This window comes from Lutzomyia longipalpis, chromosome 1 (genome assembly GCF_024334085.1).
Source record: "Lutzomyia longipalpis isolate SR_M1_2022 chromosome 1, ASM2433408v1".
Classification (NCBI taxonomy): domain Eukaryota; kingdom Metazoa; phylum Arthropoda; class Insecta; order Diptera; family Psychodidae; genus Lutzomyia; species Lutzomyia longipalpis.
The window spans coordinates 10021452-10041455 of record NC_074707.1 but is presented as its reverse complement, the minus strand read 5'-3'; the positions used below and the strand labels follow the sequence as shown (position 1 = coordinate 10041455).

At 32.5% G+C, this 20004-nt stretch overlaps 1 protein-coding gene across 4 annotated transcripts in view; it reads left to right on the top strand.

The window, feature by feature from the left end:
* The window catches only part of LOC129788693 (protein trachealess), a 122033-nt gene that overhangs the window by 19307 nt on the left and 82722 nt on the right, over window positions 1–20004 (top strand). For all 4 annotated transcript variants that reach the window (XM_055825001.1, XM_055824968.1, XM_055824960.1 and 1 more), the window contains exon 2: window positions 15702–15734. In XM_055825001.1, the coding sequence (XP_055680976.1) occupies window positions 15702–15734 (33 nt within the window). The remainder of the gene's footprint in view (window positions 1–15701; window positions 15735–20004) is intronic.

Below are 20004 nucleotides of genomic sequence, written 5' to 3'. Positions count from 1 at the left end.
ACATTGTCCGCCCAAAAGTATTCGCGATTCGATCACTTTTTGATCGTGTCACCGCATCATATTCTCCCGTGATCTCGTCGCCTCATTAATAAGTTATTCGATCGCGCTGTCCTGTGATCAATACGGCTCCTCCAAGCATTCGCGCGAGTGCAATAATGGGGCAAATGAAATGGGAGAAAAGATTGATATCTCAAATTCTATGGCATGCATACATTTCGGTGGTTATGAAAACCTTGTCGAAACCACGACGACGGGGAATGTTTTCTTCGGCTCCTCAACACATTTTTCCGCTTCGCATCTTTTCACAACTCCCAATCACGCGCGCGGGGGCATTCAATGGGCAGAAGGGGAGTGGGGGTGCTCCCATCGACAAGATCAAGAAGCGAAGATGCTCTCAAAAGTCCATGCGGAGATATTTTTGTGCACAAAACGAGGAATAATATTGAATTAATTTTCTCCAAAACTTAGGATGGTTGATGAGTTCAATGATGGAGTTGGTGGTGGTGCCAAGGTGGAGAAAAAAGTGGCGAGCTTCAAGCAAGGATTTTGTAAATTCCTTTCTTAAGCGGCAACGGACAAGTCAAAAATGTGACGAAGAGATTTGCATTAAAATGTTTCGTTGATCAAACACAACTACATGTGTGTATGTAATGAAGGGATTTTTGCAGAGGAAGGTGTGAAAAACTTGCCTGGAAATTCTTCATAACCCTAAAATTTAAAATTTAAAAAAGGTAAAATTACAATGAAATTACCATAGAAAATTATTATATTCTTTAAGTAAAACGGTTTGAATTAAAGCACATAAGAAAGCGTATCACAGAAAAAGAAAAAAAGTAGCTAAAATTAGCACAACTGATTGCTTCTAACATTCTGTATATATACATACCTACCCAGCCGGCCACAAAAGGTAATTATAAGTTGTAATGTTTTAATGACTAAAACTTTGATTTCTGCAAAATGACTAAAAATGCCTCAATTTTTACTGACTTTACTTACCAAATAATAACGTTATTCTGACGTTAGAATTTAGTAAGCTAATGACTAAATTCTGACCATTTTTTACGATAATCTAACGTTATTATAACGTTAATAAATAGTAAGTAAAGTCAAAGTTATTATGTGTTAGCTGGGTATGTACAGTACGTATATACGTAACCAAATTATGATTATATTTTTATCATTTTCTCAAACCTTCTTTCGTAAATAAGAGCGAGGGGGCTATTTGTGTCAATTGAAAGTAAATGTATTAAAATTCTAAAAAAAATATTATTGAAATGAAATTAATATCATTATCGCTTCTTGTTTATAATGTACATATTTGCTATTTTAATTGTTTAATATGTATTGTGAACATTTTTCAAAATTCAAAATACATTTACTCGCCCCATTCACTAATTTCGGGAGTTTTGAAATTCATCAAAATAATCCAAGTAGCCCTAGTCTCCCGTAATCATATCAAAGTTTAAACAAATACTGCAAAAAATGTGAGAAATTCGGTTTGATACATCCCAACGAACAAAATAAGTTCTATAGTATTCTCATTGAATACTTCAAGTAAAATTTATAAAACCATTGAATATCCTAGAGAACGCTTATATATATATATATATGTATGTCTCTCAAACCATTATGAGCCAATCTGGCGCACTAATAAGGGCATACAAGAGTTCTCTAGGATTATCCTATAACAGTGTTATAACTGTCTATGAAAAATATTATAAGAAATTTTGATCGCTTATTAGTGCGTCTTATAATATACTATGAGAAACTTATAGCACTGCTTATAAGAAGATTATTATAGAACTTACGAAAAAATTTGTAATATTAAAAAAAATAATTTTAATTATTATTTTTTCAATTTTATATTATTTTGATTTTTTTTGATATTTCGTATTTATATATCAAATTATTTTGTGATTATATTATATGAGTAATTCATATGTATAATTGATGAACATATGTCTTGGATAACTTCCTCTGCATCCCGGGAACATATCTGAAAGAGTTAAGAATACACACATATCTTGCCAGGCAAATGTGTGAATTTCGTATTTAACAAAACACCTCAGAATTTATTTCTACCGAAGTATACGGGATATTTGGTACACTTTTATACTGGTAGAATATTATGAGAGCTCTTAAGAACCTTTTGAGAATTGAATTCTTATAACGATCTAGTTAGCTCCTCAAAAATGCTCTAACAAAATTTCGCATCTCCCTTGAGAAAGTATTGTACGTACGTGATAAATTTACTTTTTCATGTGAAATATTGCCTTTCTGAGCTACCATACTTTTGCATGGTAGAGGCGATATGTCAATGCTAATTAAATACGAGAAAAAATACTTTCTTTTTTTTTCTTTGAAAAATCAACTACGTAAAGAATTGTTGCGCATTTTAGATCTCAATAAATTAACTTATATTTAGCAATAAAAATTAAACTTTAATAATAATTTTTCATTAAGGGAGAAAGAGGTTTCATAATAATCTTATAAGCAGTTCTATAAAATTCTTATTGAATGCTATAAGCTTTCTTTTGAGTATTTTTAACTTATAATATCCCATTATGAAACATATTTTCTTGTAGAAGATTGATCCTGTATGGATGGGCTGTAGGCTTTTATAAGAAGAGACTATTGGAATTATTTTCCTGAGAACAAATGGCTCATATCGAAGTCCTATAGAGAACTACAATCATGGCTTATAAGAGCAAAATTCTAGTAGAATACATAGCCCATTTAATCCCTTTATAAGACAAAAAGTTCTGTGTTACACCATTATAACACCTTTTTAGGACTTTTAGTCTTTTAAGCCAAATAAAATGTTTGTTGGGAAGTATACCTTTCAAAATTTTACCGCATTGACTGAAATCGAACTAATAATCTATCAAACAGAATTGAAGAACGACTTTTTTGAACTTATGAAGAATCTCAAAACACTCAAAATATATTATGTGGAATGTTATAAATCATTAAAAGAATATAATTTTCAAGATCTGCGCTTGAATGAATTGGTTTTGGACTTGGCCTGCATACAGGAATTAGATATGAATATATTAAAATCAATTAATGGTTTAAAGAAACTATATTTAAGAGGAGTCGAAGTGAAAAAGTTGATTTCACCATCAGTTAATTTCTTGTCAACCAACTTTTCATTTGACATAGAATTTTTTGATTTAGAATCGTTAGACTTAAGTTACATTGAACCCCATACTATAACCGCAAATTATTGTAAACTGAGAAATTTCACAATAGGAAAAAATTTGCAAGTTTTGATTGCTTCCGAAAATGAAATAAGTAATGTATCGCTCAAAAATTCCTTTACAACACCGCGAGATATTGATTTGAATGGAAATGACTTGGGGAATAATCTTCAAGAAATCTGTCTGTGTATTAATTTGGAGAAATTGTTTTTAGATAAGAACAAAATCAGCGATATCGCTTTTTGTTTCTCCAATATGACAAAAATAAGGGAAATTTCTTTGCAAGGAAATGTTTCTGAAATTTACAAAAACAGTGTCCACCCAGAAAACAATATCATATATCTTGATCTTTCGGACAATAAATTGCAATATTTCCTCGAAGATTCAATGCAAAACTTCCCAAAAATGCATCATATTAAATTAAATAATAATAAAATTATTGCCCTGGGTGATGATCCGAAGCATTTAATGCCACATTTAAAGAAAATTGAGATACTTGGAAACAAACTTTATATGCTCAAGAATTAAGAGAGTTTGGAACAAATTAAAGGATCAAAGAGTTGAAATTTCTGATCTAAATCAAATTAAATGCCCTGATTCAGATCTTCCAAACGAAACTAAACTTATATTGTTAAGGAAAATGACCAATTTGTTTTAGGTCTCTTTTGAGAGCTGGTGAAATTAAATGTTTTTATTTTTCTAGGGGTTTTTCTTAAACTTGGTGAAAACGCCACAAAGATTGGTAATTCTCAAAAATAAGATATAAAGAAATTAAAGTCTATTGAAAACGAATTAAAAGAATCAATTAAAGAAAATATAGTAGAAATTGAAAGTTCTTAAAAGGAAGATAATAAAAAAATTAATTCAATTATTATTAAAAGAAAACGCCACAAAGTTTGGAAATTCTCAAAAAAAATTTAAATATCGTGTAAAATTGTATATTTTTAATTTGAATATAATAAAAAATATTTTTTTCTATGAAAATTGTATTTAATTTTTTTTTCTTACTCCGATCTCATCAGAAGGTTTTTTTCCGTTTATTTCTGAAAGTAGATAATTTTTTCCAAAGCTTTTATCAGTATTTTTTTTTTAATTTTGTGTTTCTTTTTGCAGGCTCTTTAAATAATATGTGCATAAAATGAATTACAATTCACAGCCTCTACTCACGCTGTGAAATACCAACTCCCATATCGTCTACGCCTTATCACTAACTTCCTCATCTTTTTACAGTCGTACCATGGCATAAGATAGTTTTGGATGTACTACTCTCGCGTATTGAAAATAATGAGTGTGAAAAGTATATCTAAAACTATCTTATGCCAAGGCCGGACTGTATTATTATTGATATTTCAACCTAATTCTACAAGTAAAACGATTTGAATTAAAGTATACACGAAAGCGTATCACAGAAAAAGAAGAAAGTAGCCAAAAGTAGCTAAAATTAGCACAACTGATTGCTCCTAACATTTTGTATATATACTACATACATACATATGTACAGTACGTACATACGTAACCAAATTTTGATTATATTTTTATCATTTTCCCAAACCTTCTTTCGTAAATAAGAGCGAGGGGGCTATTTGTGTCAATTGAAAGTAAATGTATTAAAATTCTAAAAAAAATATTATTGAAATGAAATTAATATCATTATCGCTTCTTGTTTATAATGTACATATTTGCTATTTTAATTGTTTAATATGTATTGTGAACATTTTTCAAAATTCAAAATACATTTACTCGCCCCATTCACTAATTTCGGGAGTTTTGAAATTCATCAAAATAATCCAAGTAGCCCTAGTCTCCCGTAATCATATCAAAGTTTAAACAAATACTGCAAAAAATGTGGGAAATTTGGTTTGATATACTTAATCTTTCAAATGGAAGCTTTGGAATATTTTATGAGTCACCCAAATTTTTTTTGCAATTTTCACTGAATCTGTATAAAATGCACTGATCTGCGCAAAGAATATTTAGTTTCCTACAAATTGTCCGTGGAACAACATTAAAATTCAGATAAACAGAAGTCATTGTTGAACATTGATCAGTGAATGAGTTGCTAAAATTATGCTGTGCAGGTGATGTATTGATTGTTATTAGTGCATAATTTAGTTTCTATAATGAAGCATGTTTTATTATCTTTTTTAAGGTGTTTTTTCTTATTTCTGTTCTTCCTCTTTATGAAAAAAACATTGGAGCAGGATATATGGTGTAACGACTATAAAGATGACGATGAGTCTGGATTTCATTTTTATTTTACTAACGCAAACGGAGACATGGAGAAGAGTAAATCTTGCATTATTAAAGCATATTTAAGATATTTCAACACAGGTGAAAATCACAAAAAAGATGGAGAAAAAATTTCCTATCTAGAATTTAACGTTCCACCGGAAGGATATATTACACAAGAATTACTTGATAAAGTACCAAACCTACGAAAATTGAGTGTGGTGTTGGGAGATAAACCCTTCAGTGGTAATCTATATCATAAGAATATTGAAAGCCTTGAAACTAATGGAGATTATTCTTTACTCACAAAGTATACCTTTCAAAATTTCACCGCATTGACTGAAATCAAACTATGGAACCCTGAAATAGAATTGGAGGACGACTTTTTTATGCTTATGAAGAGTCTCAAAAAACTTACAATAGATAGTATTTTTCTTACTACCTCACTGAAAGGAAACATTTTTAAAAATCTGCACTTAAATGAATTGTATTTGCACTCCATAAAGGAATTAGATATGAATATAATAAAATCAATTTCTGGCTTAAAGAAACTGTATATAGAAGGAATTCATGCGGAAAAGTTGATTTCACCATCAGTTAATTTCTTATCAAACAACTTTTCTTTTCATATAGATTTTTATGATTTAGGATTGTTAGACTTAAGTTACATTGAACCCCATACTATAATCGCAATAAATGGTAAACTAAGAAATGTCACAATAGGAAAAAACTTGCAAGTTTTGATTGCTTCTGTAAATGAAATAAGTAATGTATCGCTCAAAAATTCCTTTTCAACTCTAAGAGAGATTAATTTGAATGGAAATAACTTAGGGAATAATCTTCAAGAAATCTGTGAATGTATTAATTTGGAGAAATTGCTTTTAGATAAGAACGAAATCAGCGATATCGGCTTTTGTTTCTCCAATATGACAAAATTAAGGGAAATTTCTTTGCAAGGAAATGAAATTTCTGAAATTTACAAAAACAGTTTCCACCCAGAAAACAATATCATATATCTTGATCTTTCGGATAATAAATTGGAATATTTTCTCGAAGATTTAATGCAAAACTTCCCAAAAATGCAGCACATCAAATTAAATAATAATAAAATTACTGCCCTGGGTGATGATCCGAAGCATTTAATGCCAGATTTAAAGAAAATTGAGATAATGAACAACAATTTTATATGCTCAGAGATTAAGATGATTTGGAACATTTTAAGGGCTCAAGGAGTTGAAATTTCTGAGCTGAATCAAGTTCAATGTTCTGATTCTGATCTTCAAAAAGATATTAAACTTAATATACTTTTAAGGAAAATGCCATATTTATTTGATAAAATAAACAGTATGCAATATTTTATGTCTTCTCAGGATAATAGTATTTTAAAGTTTAAAGAAGAAGAAGAAAAGGTTAGGTCAAATGTTTTTTCACAGTTAGATTTAGTAAATAGAACTTTAGCAAAACTTCTACATTCTCAAAAGGATGACGATAAGAAATTAAATTCTATTCAAAACGAATTAAAATTATTAAAAGAAAACGCCACAAATTTTGAAAATTCTCAAAAAGAAGACAATAAGAAAATAAAGTCTATCGAAAACGAATTAAAAGAATCAATTAAACAAAATACCTTAAAAATTGAAAGTTCTCACAAGGAAGACAATAAAAAAATAAATTCTATTCAAAACGAAATGGAATTATTAATTAAGGAAAATACCTTAAAAATTGAAAATGAACTAAAATTATTAAGAGAAAATGCCACAAAGTTTGGAAATTCTCAAAGAGAGGATAATAAGAAAATAAATTCTATTCTTAACGAATTAAAAGAAAACGCCACAAAGTCTGGAAATTCTCAAAGAGAAGATAATAGGAAAATAAATTCTATTCTAAACGAATTAAAAGAAAACGCCACAAAGTTTGGAAATTCTCAAGAAAAAGATCAAAACATGATAATTTCACACGAAAAGGAATTAAAATCCTTAAGGCAAGATGTTATAGATTTAAAGAATTCTCTATCTGACAAAATCAAGACAATAGCTTCCCTTGAAAGTTACATAAATTCAGTAAATGAAACTATCGGTGAGTATATAAATATGCTTGCCAAAGATAATAAAAAGCAACAGATTGAAATTAATGCATTAGAAACAAACATTACTGCCATCCAAAATGAATCATTTTTTGGACAAATGCTTATCTCCCTTAAAAATGGTATAAGAGATTTCTTTAAAAGTGGAACCAGAAATGAAACAAAAGAAGAACCCACATCTGAAGTACCTACATAATTTTTTTTCAGAAAAAAAAGAATAAGATTATACTGTAGAAAATTAAAATATCGTGTAAAATTGTATATCAATAATTTGAATATAATAAAAATAGTTTTTCTATGAAAATTGCATTTAATTTTTTTTCTTCCGATCTCATCAGAAGGTTTTTAAAAGTATTTGGCGCAATTAAATAAAAATGCAACACATATCTCGACGCAAATATTTTTTTTCATTTTTTATATTTTCAAAATGATCGCTTCCGTTTATTTCTGAAAGTAGATAATTTTTTCCAATGTTTTTATCAGTATTTTTTTTTTTAATTTTGTGTTTCTTTTTGCAGGCTCTTTAAATAATACATGCATAAAATTAATTACAATTCACAGCCTCTATACTCACGCTGTGAAATACCAACTCCCATATCGTCTACGACTTATCACTAACTTCCTCGTTTTTTTACAGTCGTACCTTGACATAAGATAGTTTTGGATGTACTACTCTCGCGTATTGAAAATAATGAGTGTGAAAAGTATATCTAACAATAAGACTATCTTATGCCAAGACACGACTGTATTATTATTGACATTTCAACTTAATTCTTTAAGTAAAACGATTTGAATTAAAGCATATAAGAAAGCGTATCACAGAAAAAGAAGAAAGTAGCCAAAAGTAGCTAAAATTAGCAAAACTGATTGCTTCTAACACTCTGTATATATACATACATATGTACAGTACGTATATTCTTAACCAAATTACGATTATATTTTTATCATTTTCCCAAACCATCTTTCGTAAATAAGAGAGAGGGGGGCAATTTGTGTCAATTGAAAGTAAATGTATTAAGATTCTAAAAAAATTTTATTGAAAGGAAATTAATATCATTATCGCTTTTTGTTTATAATGTACATACATATTTTGTATTTTAATTGTTTAATATTATGAATATTTTTAAAATTAAAAATACATTCACTCGCCCCATACACTTATTTCGGGAGTTTTGAAATTCATCAAAATAAATCAAGTAACCCAAGTTTCCCGTAATCATATCAAAGTTTGAACAAATACTGTAAAAAATGTGAGAAATTCTGTTTTATATACTTAATCTTTCAAATGGAAGTTTTGGAATATTTTATGAGTAACTCAAATTTTTTTGCAATGTCCACTGTATCTGTATAAAATGCTGTGAGCTGCGGAAAGAATATTTAGTTTCTTACAAATTGTCCGTGGAACAACATTAAAATTCAGATAAACAGAAGTCATTGTTGAACATTGATCAGGGAGAGAGTTCTTCTTCTTCTTCTCCTCTTTAAATTGTACGGCTGTTGGATTCCTTCCGGATCCATATAGCCTCATGTGAGAGAGTTGCTATAAAATGAATCTGTGGAGGTGACTTATTGAGTGTATATTTAGTGCATAATTTAGCTTCTGTAATGAAGTAATTGTTATTATTTATTATTTTAAGGTGTTTTTTTCTTGTTCCTGTTCCTTCTTTTTGTGGAGAAAACTTTGGGGCAAGATTTGTTTTGTCACCAGTATAAAGATGATGATGAGTCTGGATTTCATTTTTATTTTATCAACGCAAATGGAAACACAGAAAAGAGTAAATCTTGCATTATAGATCCCAGTTTCTATAAAGTTCAAAATTATATAGATGGCGAAAAAATATCCAATTTAGAAATTTTCTATTCAACGGATGGATATATTACACAAGAATTACTTGATAAAGTACCAAAGCTACGAAAATTGAAAGTGATGTTCGGAAACAAACCCTTCAGTGGTAATCTATATCATAAGAATATTGAAAGACTTGAAATTAATGGAGATTTCTTATCGATCAATAAGTATACCTTTCAAAATTTCACCTCATTGACTGAAATCAAACTAACAAAATATCGAACAGAATTAGAGGACGACATTTTTGTACTTTTGAAGAATCTCAAAAAACTTATAATAGATTGTTTTCATTGTTATATCCCATTAAAAGAAAATACTTTTAAAAATTTGCACTTGAATGAATTAGTTTTGGGCTTGTCCAAAACACAGGAATTAGATATGAATATTTTGAAATCAATTTATGGTCTAAAGAAAATATATTTGGAAGGATACAATACGGAACAGTTGATTGCACCATCAATTAATTTCTTATCAACCAACTTTTCATTTGGTATAAAATATTATGATTTAGAATCGTTAGACTTAAATTACATTGAACCCCATACTATAACCGCACTTAGCTGTAAACTGAGAAATTTCACAATAGGAAAAAACTTGCAAGTTTTGATTGCTTCTGAAAGTGAAATAAGTAATGTATCGCTCAAAAATTCCTTTTCAACTCTAAGAGAGATTAATTTGAATGGAAATAACTTAGGGAATAATCTTCAAGAAATCTGTGAATGTATTAATTTGGAGAAATTGCTTTTAGATAAGAACGAAATCAGCGATATCGGTTTTTGTTTCTCCAATATGAAGAACTTGAATGAACTTTCTCTGAAAGGAAATAACATTTCTATAATTTACTCAGATAGTTTTCATCCAGAAAACAATATTACATCTCTTGATCTTTCAGACAATAAATTGGAATTTTTCCTCAAAGATTCAATGCAAAACTTCCCAAAAATGCAGCATATCAAATTAAAGTCAATCATAACGCGTCCAGTTATAAGAGTTGGTATACCACAACGCGGATGGGTCAGTCTATGCGTTGTAATTTAATTTTTAAGTAGTATTAGTAGGCAAAGTTGATTTTTTTTTTTTATGAAATTCAGCAATTCGAAAGACAAAAATGGTTATATCTCAAGTTCTATTGCACATACAGAAATTTCTTGACTAGTTCTGGAAAGGTATTGAAATAAGCTATAATCTGACATATATTTCAATACATTTCAAGGTCACCTCCAGAACACAAAATGGCGGTTTTTTGTTTTACCAAAACAGTTTTTTGCAGTTTTCGTCCTAAAGGGATGGTTCTAGAGGTTTCTGATGTTCTAGAAAGTTGTAGAGAATTACAAAACCTTTAATTTGATACCAAATTGAGCAAAATCGGACAATCCGTTCAAGAGATATGGCTCTTAGAACTTTTCAAATTCAAGAATTTTTCAAATGGCCATATCTTCTAAACGGCGACATAGATTTTCTTCATTTTCGGACTGTTGATAGATATTGAGTCAGGCTATAACATATCCAAATTTAAAGGAAAACGATAACAGATGTTCGGAGATATTGCCCCTTAAAGTTAGGCAATTTTTGTTTTTGTTTTTAGCGCCTCTTGCGGATATTTTTGGAACTTGGAATGTTCTAGACAGTTGTAGGGCTTATCGAAACCTTTCATTTGATACCAAGATGGTCAAAATCGGTCAAGCCGTTCTCGAGTTATATCGAAAAAACACTTTTTGCTTTAGGCCGCCATATTTGCTAAACCGATCGACCGATTTTCAAGTATGAATTGTTGATGAAAACGTCTCACTGAGCTCTACAACATACTAAAATTTCAGACCTTTAGCTTTAAGGGAACTGGTCGACGGTATTTCAAAATGGCGGACGGCGGCCATCTTGGATTTTGAAAATGCGAAAAAATGAAATTTTACACCCACATTTCTATAGAAAACTTCAAACCGGAAGTCTCTATCTCTTGCCGTTCTCGAGCTATAAGACAAAGTATAGCGCACCGGCCGGCCGGCAGGCCGGCCGGCAGGCCGGCCGGATCAAAATTTTTCCACCACCACTTTCGTAATGTGGGATGTCTAAAACGTGCTCATACCAAGTTTGAGCCCGATCTGAGGTGGTCGGTTTTTCCGATGATTACAATACTTGGTATGCCACGATTGTGGTATACCAACTAATAATAATAAAATTATTTTCTTTGGTGATGATCTTAAGTATTATATGCCAGATTTAATGAAAATAGAGATAATGAACAACAATTTTATATGCTCAGAAATTAAGAGGGTTTGGAACAATTTAATGGATCAAGGAGTTGAAATTTCTGAACTAAATGAAGTTCAATGTTCTGATTCAGATCTTCCAAGCGATACTAAACTATATATACTTTTAGAGAAAATGATATATTTGTATCGAAAAATTAATAAAGTAGAAAATTTTTTGTCTTCTCAGAATGATAGTATTGTGAATTTTAGAGTAGAAGACATGGATAGGTCAAATACTTTGGCAAAAGAGATAAATTTAATAAAGAATACTTCACTAAAACTTGAAAATTCTCAAAGAGAAGACAATAAGAAAATAAATTCTATACAAATCGAATTGAAATTATTAAAAGAAAACGCTACAAAGTTCAGCAATTCTCAAAAAGAAGACATTAAGAAAATAAATTCTATTGAAAACGAATTAAAAAAGTCAATTAAGGAAAATACCTTAAAAATTGAAAGTTATCGAAAGGAAGATAATAAGAAATTGAATTCTATTCAAAACGAATTAAAAGAATCAATTAAGCAAAATGCCTTAAAAATTGAAAGTTTTCACAAGGAAGATAATAAAAAAATAAATTCTATGGAAAACGAATTAAAAAACATAATTAAGGAAAATGCCTTCAAATTTGAAAATGAATTGAAATTATTAAAAGAAAACGCCACAAAGTTTGGAAATTCTCAAAAAGAAAATGATAAGAAAATAACTTCTATTCTAAACGAATTAAAAGAAAACGCCACAAAATTCGGTGATTCTCAAAAAGAAGATGAAAACATGATAATTTCACATGAAAACGAATTAAAATCCTTAAGGCAAGATGTTATAGATTTAAAGAATTCTCTATCTGACAAAATCAAGACAATAGCTTCCCTTGAAAGTTACATAAATTCAGTAAATGAAACTATCGGTGAGTATATAAATATGCTTGCCAAAGATAATAAAAAGCAACAGATTGAAATTAATGCATTAGAAACAAATATTACTGCCATCCAAAATGAATCATTTACTGGACAAATGCTTATCTCCCTTAGAAATGCTATAAGAGATTTTTTTAAAAGTGGAACCAGAAATGAAACAAAAGGAGAATCCACATCTCAGATACCTACATAATTTTTTAGAAAAAAAGAACAAGAATATAATGCAGAAAATTAAAATATCATGTGAAATATTATATTAATAATTTGAATATTAATAAAAAATACTTTTTCTATGAAAATTGTATATAATTTTTTTGTCTTACTCAGATCTCATTAGAAGGTTTTTAAAAGTATTTGCTGCAATAAAAAAAATTTTAAGATTTTTAAAATGAACGTTTCCGGTTTCTTCTGAAAGTAGATAATTTTTTCCAAAACTTTTATCAATATTCTTTTTTTTTTAATTTTGTGTTTCTTTTCGCAGGCTATTCTCAAAATGCATTACAATTCCCTGTCATTACTCACGCTGTGAAATACCAACTCCCATATCGTCTACGCCTTATCACTGACTTCCTCGTCTCCTTAATAAAGCTACAAGTGATAAAAGCTTTGGGAAAAAAAATTCTGCAGTTAAATATTTTGATTAGGCTACCCATTTAGCGGCCAGAGAAACGAACATCACTGTGGAATGTTCTTCCTCATCATCAACACATTTTGGCTTCTTGAATTTTTATAATAATAATGGACAAAAGCTTAATATAAAAATGCCCCGAAGTGTCTCCCGCGTGCAAATACGATGCCGTTTATCGTGAGATCAAACAAAAATATAAACTCTGATGGTAAATGAGTTGCCTCGAGGAGTTTTTCCCCCCAAAAAAGGCGGCTCATCATGTTTTTTAAAATATTTTTCACGGTATGATCAATAAAAGTTCATTTTTATAGTCACAAATAAGCATTTTCCCACCTTGTTTCCGACTCCCTTCCTCTGTGTGATATGCACGCGTGTTAATCCACTCTGTTGGGTCTTCTCATATTTGGGGCCCTTGGTCCGCCTCACCCAATCTCTCATGGCTCGAAAATTACCCAAAAACACAATGAGAAATCGATCTATCCCTCGCTGGATGTATCTCGTTGTCGGCTGGCGGCAATTACCGTGCCAAATTGCATGGTGGATCGCCTCCCGATCCGATGATGATGATGCTTATACGGCGAAAATATCCACAATAAGAGACTCTTTTCGCGTCACCCCGCAATTTCCTTCTCCCTGCCACACTATCCTGTGCTATGTACATATGTAGCTACGGCTCCCCGGCGACGATCATTAAATTACACGTAGAGAATTTTTTTTTAATTCTTGTAAAAGAGATTTAAATGAAAGAAGTTTCTTTTCTAAGCAATTGGTGATAAAAGTTCCTCAAACGTGGGCAATATCATAAATAAAAGGTGCGTAAATGGCATTAAATTTTACTACGAATCAAGTGTAAAGTAGTTGGAAGGGAGGTACGAGCAAACTATGTACATACGTGTAATATATGGGTAGAATAACATACATACAATTTTACTAAAAGGCAAATGAATTTTAATTAAATACCTCCACGCTGTGTTTTATTGAATGTCTCAGAGGAGAAGAGTCACGTACACTAATATTTCCTGCAATACTCAGTGATCTTTTTCAATTGCCTGCTCTTCACTCAGATTCATGTCATGAGCACCAATTGATGTTTCAGCCAATTGATTAGGAGTTGCTGATGATTGTTCAATCAACTTGCATGAGTCTACCTGTGGACTGCCTCAGTGGTGCCACTTCTGAAAGGGGAAGTGTGCTGCGTATATTTATGGATTTCCTTTGCAATAAATTAATTAAATTGTCCTTGAAAAAATTTTAAAAAAAAGAACTTTAATGTTTAAGAGAAGATTTGAGAATTAAAAGAAAATATTTTTACCAGGCGCCTCCATCTTAATTCATGGTAAAGTTTGAAGATTAAAGAACTGAATTTGATTAATTTGTTTCTTAAAAGTTTTTTTTTGTACTTTTTCCATAATTTTAATTGTTTTCTTATAAATAACAATTATTAAATTTCGTAAAATAAAAGATCCAGAAGTTTTCCAAGCCTGACCTATGTATATTGTCCTTCTATGTTCTTAGCTATTGTATTAAGGGATGGTCCCATTATTTTGGAAACTCTGGGATTATAAAGAGCGATTTTCAAGCCAATTTTGAAACCAAAAATTCGAAATTTGCTTTCACTCTTGTTAAATGGCCAAATACTGACAAGAATTCAGAACTTTCGATTTAGAAAATAAATTTTTGTGCTCAAAAAAATTATTTGAAGTTTTCACATTTGGGCGATTGCAGAGTTTCCAAAATTTCGAGGTCATCCCTTAGAACCTTAATCATGTGTCCAGTTAACTCTAAAATTGATCATTAGATCAATATTAACACATCCTTTGATTTTTTCAAAGTGTTTCAAAGAAAATGGAGACACCGGGTAACAACCAGGCGCCTCCATCTTCATCTCATACATATTATATTTAATAAAACTGCAACCAAAAGCAACACCATTTAAGCCTCATTGATTAACAAGAACTACAAAAACTTGCCCCTAATAGTGCAATTCACCTCCAATGATGGCAAAATGAATGCAAAATCCTCAAACTAGCTAATGATATATTCACACAAAAAAGAGAGAGGAGTCTGATGGTAAAATAAGCGTGGAAATAAAACATGGAATAAAATCCCCGAGAGCACTGAAAGCAAATTACATATTAAATTACATAAATTTTCTACACCTCCGCCGACGTGCGTAGAATTCAATTTTCTCACTCCTGGACCACCGATTCGCATTGCCGGTTTGATGTTGGCTTGAGCCCTGGCTTTGAGCTGAAGAAGTGAGTGAGAGAAGCAATGTGTTTTGGGGGGCTTGAAAGATGCGCTTTGGTGGCTCGCGTATGAGCGTTCGCATCAATTACCCGGTAATTGTTATGTGAGATGATTTTGCTATCTCTCTCACACTACTCAATGATCATAATTCACAAATAATTTTTTATCATCCACAATCCCACCACCGCCCCATTCTGCAAAACTATATCAAAATGGGGAAAGAGATTAATAATAATTGTTACCTGTGTGGTTTTGAAACTTATGCTGAATATTCTCTTCTTCTTTTTTTTCTTTCCAGATATCGGGATGATGCTCTATGCTGGACAGACAGGTGAGTGAAGCATAATTTTTTGCATCCTTTTTTTGCATCCTTTTTTTTTACATCCTTGATGAAAGGTGCTAAAATGAACGAAGAGGAGGGCATTTTGTTGAAACAATATTCAATTATGATTTACATTTCCTACCACTCTTACTCTGTATTCATGGGCATTCCCGGACAATATGCGTGTGCCCCTTCTGGCTGGAGAGCACACACGGTATATAGGATGAGATGTCCGTCACTAATTTGCAATTTGCATATCGGCCAATCACTGCTGTCCATCCAACTCGTGTTCGCCTCTCGAATGCTCAAATTTCCTTCCTTGCCCCCCAACCGGAATGCCCCCCCTATACATGGGCAGCTACCCATTGCGCGGGGGAAGCGTATGTTCTTTGTTTACGCGCGCGCGCACGCGGACAGGGTAATCACAGTGGATGCCCTCGCGAGAGGACAATTGAGGCTTACTGGTCTGGCGTGCATTTGGAATTGAGTAAATCATTGTCCCGCATGACTCTTGTGTGGGATATATAGGTACACGTGTATTTTATGTGTGGCCAACATTGAGGGAGTGTTGTGTGCATTTGTTGCATCGCGAGGGGTGAATAAATCATGCAATTTATTGTGTTGACCCTTCCATGAATCGCGCCACCACGTACCACGTCCGCATCTTTGATGATATTTGAGTACATTGAGATGAGGAAAAAAAATCATAAATTCATTCAAATTCAATAAATTGAGATAAATTATGATGGACTGCGTTGCATTTTTAGTAGCTAAATTGCAGTTTTTTTTTTTAAATTCTTTTTTACATTGAAAAGAAAATTAAAAGTATTTTTTTTTGCTTTTTATGAGCTCGTTTTATTACTCGTAACTATATTACATAGATAATTATATGTGTATATAATTAAATTATGGAATTAAAGCGCAAATAATTAAAAATTAAACAGTTGTTATTGATAGAAAGGAGTTTTTTATTCATTGATTATGGAAAAATTCTTTATTCTAGGAAAAATTGTCAAATATAAAATGATGAAAAATATTTTATAAATAACTTGACTCAAGTTTTTGTATTGTTCTGTAAATATTTGACATCTTTTTCCAGCTAATCTTAATAAAAAAAATTGAAAGTTTCTTTTGTAACTTTCTATTCTTTTTAATCATCTGCAAAATCGAACCTGTCCTGATTGTTCTCTAAATGAGGATTCTTCTCCATACATCAAGGAATAAACTTCTTTTAAATATATTGTGGTTTAACCCAGATTTTCCCAGCTTATCAATTTTAATTTGATGACTTTGAGTGCATAAAAATAGCATAAAACGTTTTTATTTTAACTAAAATCGAATTAATTCGGTTAAAGAAGAGTTTTAGAACTTTTTACATCAAATTTCAAGAATTTTTTTGAGAATCAACATTTTTAGATAATTCCAGCAGTCAAAATGCTATTTAAACAAAATCCTGGATATATCCGGGTTAAAAACGAAAGTTTATCATACCTAGATCAAGACCTAGATCCTAAAGACCTCCAGAACATATCCAAGACTCATTCCTTCAAATTATTCTCAGAACTTTCTTATTGTTTATTATCGATTATTTTTTAACCAGCATCATCTGAGTGAGTATTTAAAGAGCTACAAACCCCTCGTATGGTCCATTTATTTACCATGTGCCAGACTCGTGCTGAAGCTCATGCCATTCTTTAGCTGCCAACCTTTTGTTTCTCGTACTTGAGATGAATTTCACCTCAACATTGCAACTTTCTACCAGCCGTGACACATTCGCAATTTGCATTATTGGAAATTTTTATGCTTTACCCGATCGCTCAGACCCAAATCGATGTGTTTGTACGTTTGGCCAAGGAGTTTCTTCCGTTCTGCGTGGTCTCTGTGTCCTCGCGGTGTGGAAAAAACAAAAAAAAAAGACACAAATCTTGAGGAATGAGTTCAAATCTCTAAAAATCAATTCAGTGGCTTTGCGGCAAAAATACTGAGCTGATGGGCATGGGTTCTCTGTTTTTTTTTTGCGCATAGCCCAGGAAGAAGTTTCTCGCGGTGCTGGTGCCTTTGATATCCGCGCAAGAGAGTTAAAAGGAATGGGGAAAAAGAGTGAGAGCCGATTGATGTGATGTGTACACGAAAAATGATAATGAGGCACAACACTGTCCAGGAGATTTCCTACCACTTGAAGAAGCTATGGTGTCGCAGTCAGTGGTCCAATCTCACTTGCCCCCATTTATGGTCTTCCAATATTTTCTGTACACGTTCCCCGCAAGTTCATCGCGTTGGGAAGGAAGTTAATGACTTCATTTGGAAAATATCGTGTGTGTGAAGTTACTCCAGTTAATTTTTTCTTTTGCACCTTCGCTCCCGCGCATCTCGCAAATGGACATTTTGCGCCGCATGATTGCAGATTGATGGCACTCCCGTTGGGAGCACAATATTATGGAGTTTATTAGCGCAAATGCCAATTGATTGAAGGGCAGCATTGACTTTTTCCAAGGCTCGTCGCATATGTCCTATTTTGGGTCCTTTCCCATTTCTTCGCGCAATGGCACCTCACCGTGATCCCAACACGCATCGTTGCTGTGATAATGATGAAGAAGCTGAAGAATTCAATTTCCATGAGTTCCTCGTATATAGACAGAAAAGTCTCTCTGATGGGATTGCCAGAGTTGAGCAATTTGCGAGGCGATTGAGGAATTTCCAGCGTCCTCATTGTTTCATCTTCGCTCCTCGTGAAGGTGAGAGGGAGTGCGCAGGGGGGGATGAAGGAGCAAAAGTTCTCTGTATATCAATTTGACCGCACACCAGCAATGTGTGCCTCATGGATAGTGCAAGAAGATGAAGAAAAAAGAGTCCCAGCAGAAGAAAAGTTTTAACTGTAGGAGCTCCTTGACGAAGCCAATCAAACTCTTCTTGCACGAGATCCCAGGGAGAGCGCACAAAAATGATCATGCGGCAGAATTGACGGATGCCCGACGAGCTCAGGGCGTTCAGTGGGCCGCATGTGAAGATTTGTTGAAATAAAAAAAAAACGAAGGGAAGTCAGAGGAGATTTCACTCCAATATACTCTCCATTTGATTCCAGCGCAACGCACAATTTGCACACAATACGCGAATGCCAATCGACCCGGTGTTTAACGAGAGATAGACACACCACATACCCCGGCAACCCAGTGGCTCCCAAAACTCCAATCGTGCGCAAAACAAAAATCCTTTGCCTTAGCTTTGGTTGTTTTTTGATCCTTTCTCTCTCCCCACAAGAATCATCCCGAAAGGCACGTAATTGACATCATAAATTTCCCACCCATGGCAAACTTCCCGTCACTCATAACTGCCATCCCTCAGAGCAGAGAGAACTTTTTTCTCCACATGAAACACACTGATCTTATACGCAGGCACGATCGGCCGGAGTCGAGGTGAAGCATCAAAGTTTGAGGGCCAGAGCACAAATCAATCTGCCGTGCGACATCTCGTCTGCCTGTGAGATTGAATGGTATAGGGGAGAAGGGGAGGGATGAGGAGCACCAGGATGGAGGCACGTCAAATTGACTGGTGTTCAGCGTCATTTGGGCTGTAGCATAGCCACCCCACGCCTCACCCCATCACACATCTGTGGTTTGCAAGATGATCCTGACCGTTGTGTTTGAAATTTTTTAACGTTTGAGATCACCATTTTGGCTTAATTTTGGGTATTTATTGAGATGGAGACGCCTGGTTGTTGGTGATACCTGTATTTTGGCTTTATATTTTGTCACTGATCGAGATGGAGGCGCCTGGTTTACTTTGTTTCCTCAATTTTACTTTTAAATAATTTATTTAATCATTTTTTTATGATGGAGGCGCCTGGTTATGTCTCGAATTTTTATTTTGCTTCACTTTGAGCTACAAAGAAAGATGGAGGCGCCTAGTTATTCCTGCTACCTGTATTTTGACTTTAATTTAGCCACAGAGAAGAGATGGAGGCGCCTGGTACTCTTTATTTCCTTAATTTCGCTTTTAAATAATTTATTTAATGATTTTTTTAAAGATCTCCGATCTTTCAAAATTTCTCCGATTTTTATTTTGCTTCACTTTGAGCTACAAATAAAGATGGAGGCGCCTGGTGCTCTTTATTTCCTCAATTTCACTTTAAAATTACTTTTAATTGATTCTTTTAAGATGGGAACGCCTGGTGTTCTAGAGAATTAATTCAAAATATTTTCTAATTATTAAATTCATCCTCACAGGATTTTTCTTTAAACCCTCAAGTTTCATTCTTAGGCGTATGAATTAAATAACTAAT